General features: G+C 44.6%; 1 protein-coding gene across 1 annotated transcript; it reads right to left on the reverse strand.

The window, feature by feature from the left end:
- Nucleotides 1-540: 540 nt before the first annotated feature.
- On the reverse strand, nucleotides 541-2233 carry LOC132571303 (zinc finger protein OZF-like). Its single transcript, XM_060238097.1, has one exon. It carries the CDS (start codon nucleotides 2187-2189, stop codon nucleotides 729-731), a length of 1461 nt encoding a protein of 486 aa, XP_060094080.1. The 5' UTR covers nucleotides 2190-2233; the 3' UTR covers nucleotides 541-728.
- Between the last annotated feature and the right edge of the window lie 478 nt (nucleotides 2234-2711).

The following is a 2711-nucleotide window of genomic DNA, read 5'->3' on the forward strand; positions in this document are numbered from 1 at the left end:
GTTCTCTCAGATAAGAGTCTGCGCACTTAACCACTACACCAAACCGGTGGGCTATCATCTTTCCCCACAAAAGACACCCTGTGAGGTGGGTGGGGCTAAGAGAGCTCTTACAGCAGCTGCCCTTTCAAGGACAACCTCTGCCAGAGCTATGGGTGACCCAAGACCGTTCCAGCAGGTGCAAGTGGAGGAGTGGGGAATCAAACCTGGTTCTCTCAGATAAGAGTCTGCGCACTTAACCACTACACCAAACTGGCGGGCTATCATCTCTCCCCACAACAGACACCCTGTGAGGTGGGTGGGGCTAAGAAAGCTCTTACAGCAGCTGCCCTTTCAAGAACAACCTCTGCCAGAGCTATGGGTGACCCAAGGCCATGCCAGCAGGTGCAAGTGGAGGAGTGGGGAATCAAACCTGGTTCTCTCAGTTAAGAGTTTGCACACTTAACCACTGCACCAAACTGGCTCCACAGGAGAAGGCTGTATGATGCTGACAGTCAGGACTACCTACGTGAAAGAAAGTTGTGCATATTCGATCTTTCAGTCTGTTAAGGAAATGTTTAAACTGTAATTTTGAATTCATAATCCAAGCTCTGGTTGTCTCAATTCTCCTCTCCCCTGCGTTTGCTGTGCCTGTTCTATTTATTTGTCCTTTCTTTCCAAGACTATATAAGGTTTCAACTCTTTCTGGAATCTGGTTTTCCTTCAGGTGTAATATACAACTCAAGTGCTTGTCACAGGCTAAGCCATGTCATGGATTCTCCTCCTTCAGATTCTTCCAAGTTTGGAAACACAGGCTCTATGAGTGATGCTCTTTCAAAGTCTGAGCATTCAAAAGGTTTCTTCCCGGTATGGATTCTTTGATGCTGCTGAAGTTGGCCCCTCTGACGGAATTTCTTTCCACATTCTACGCATTCAAAAGGTTTCTCCCCTGTGTGGATTCTCTGATGCTGTTGAAGAGTGCCACTCTGACTGAATCTCTTTCCGCACTCTGAGCATTCAAAAGGCCTCTCACCCGTATGGATTCTTAGATGCTTCTTAAGAGTGCTAGTTAAACTGAATCGCTTTCCACACTTTGAACATTCAAAAGGCTTCTCCCCCGTATGGGTTCTTAGATGCCGTTGAAGATTGGAACTCCGATTGAATTTCACTCCACATGCTGGGCATTCAAAAGATTTCTCCCTTCTGTGAGTTTGTAGATGCTGGTGAAGATTGCCACTCCTACTGAATTTCTGTCCACACACTGAGCATTCAAAAGGTTTTTCCCCCATGTGCGTTCTAAGATGCTGTTGAAGACTGTCAGTTCGACTAAATTTCATTCCACACTCTAAACATACAAAAGGTTTCTCCCCTGTGTGGATTCTTTGATGCTGTTGAAGATGGCCACTCTGACTGAATTTCTTTCCACATGCTGAGCAATCAAAAGGTTTCTCCCCTGTGTGGATTCTTTGATGCTTTTGAAGAGTGCCACCCTGACTGAATCTCTTTCCACACTCTGAGCAAGCAAAAGGCTTCTCGCCTGTATGGGTTCTTAGATGCTTCTTACGACTGCTGGATGAACTGAATCGCTTTCCACACTCTGAGCATTCATAACGCTTCTCCCCTGTATGGGTTTTTAGATGCCGTTGAAGATTGGAACTACAACTGAACTTCTTTCCACACTTTGAGCATGCAAAAGGTTTCTCCCCAGTGCAGGTTTTAAGATGCCGTTGAAGAGTGTCAGCCCAACTGGATTTCATTCCACATTCTGAGCATTCAAAAGGTTTCTCCCTTGTGTGAATTATTTGATGCTCTTGAATATGGCCGCTCTGACTCTTTTCGCAGGCTGAGTGTTCAAAGGCTTTCTCCCCTCTGTGTATTTTGTGATGTACAAGGAACTGTGATGTGTATTTGAAATACTTTCCACACCAAAAAGGTTTACGTGCCTTCATTATACTGTGCTTTGGAAAAGGGATATTACCCTTTCTTCCATCAGAGAACGTTATTCCACTCTCCGAGCAAATAGATGGCTTCTCTCCTGAATGAATCCATTGATTTTGAACAAAATCTGATTTCTCTGAGAAGCTCTTGCTGCAGTCTGAAAAGCTATAAGGTTTCTCTGCCAAATGTGTTCTTAGATGTCTAAGCAGCTCTGCTCGCCAAAGGAAGCTCTTTTCACACTCCGGGCATTGATGGGTCTTTTTTCCACTGTGCATTTGTAAAGGGACACTATACTGAGTTTGATCAGAGATGTCTGTTCCATACTTGTATGTTTCATCTACCATGTGACTTATTTCACTTAAATCCCACCCCTGGCAAGGAATGGGTTTATTCCTCTTCTCAACCATGTGGCTTCCTTTCTGCCTCATAGGTCCAACTTGATTCGTGACGTTTTCCCTCAAGTCTTCATTCTTTACTTCATCTGGCAATAAGTAATGAAGTTCTTCTTCCTTCTTATTCCTCTGATCATCCCCTGCTGGAGTAGAGAGAGAGATCCCATTAGAATCATGCAAGGAAGTCTGAAACCTGGGTATTGGAGAGTGCTAACTTGACTGGTATACCTGGCTTTTCTCTGTTTGTGTGGGGTTTTTTTTTATGAGGCAGACACTATCTTGCTCAAGGTGAGTAGAAGGCAGCCTGTTAGGAGTTGGTCTCTTGCCTTTTGGGGAGACAGGAAGTTGCTACAACACTTTGTATATCCTGTTGTGCTCAACCAACTGTGCCTCAACTGAGAACAT

Source organism: Heteronotia binoei, chromosome 5 (genome assembly GCF_032191835.1).
Source record: "Heteronotia binoei isolate CCM8104 ecotype False Entrance Well chromosome 5, APGP_CSIRO_Hbin_v1, whole genome shotgun sequence".
Classification (NCBI taxonomy): Eukaryota; Metazoa; Chordata; class Lepidosauria; order Squamata; family Gekkonidae; genus Heteronotia; species Heteronotia binoei.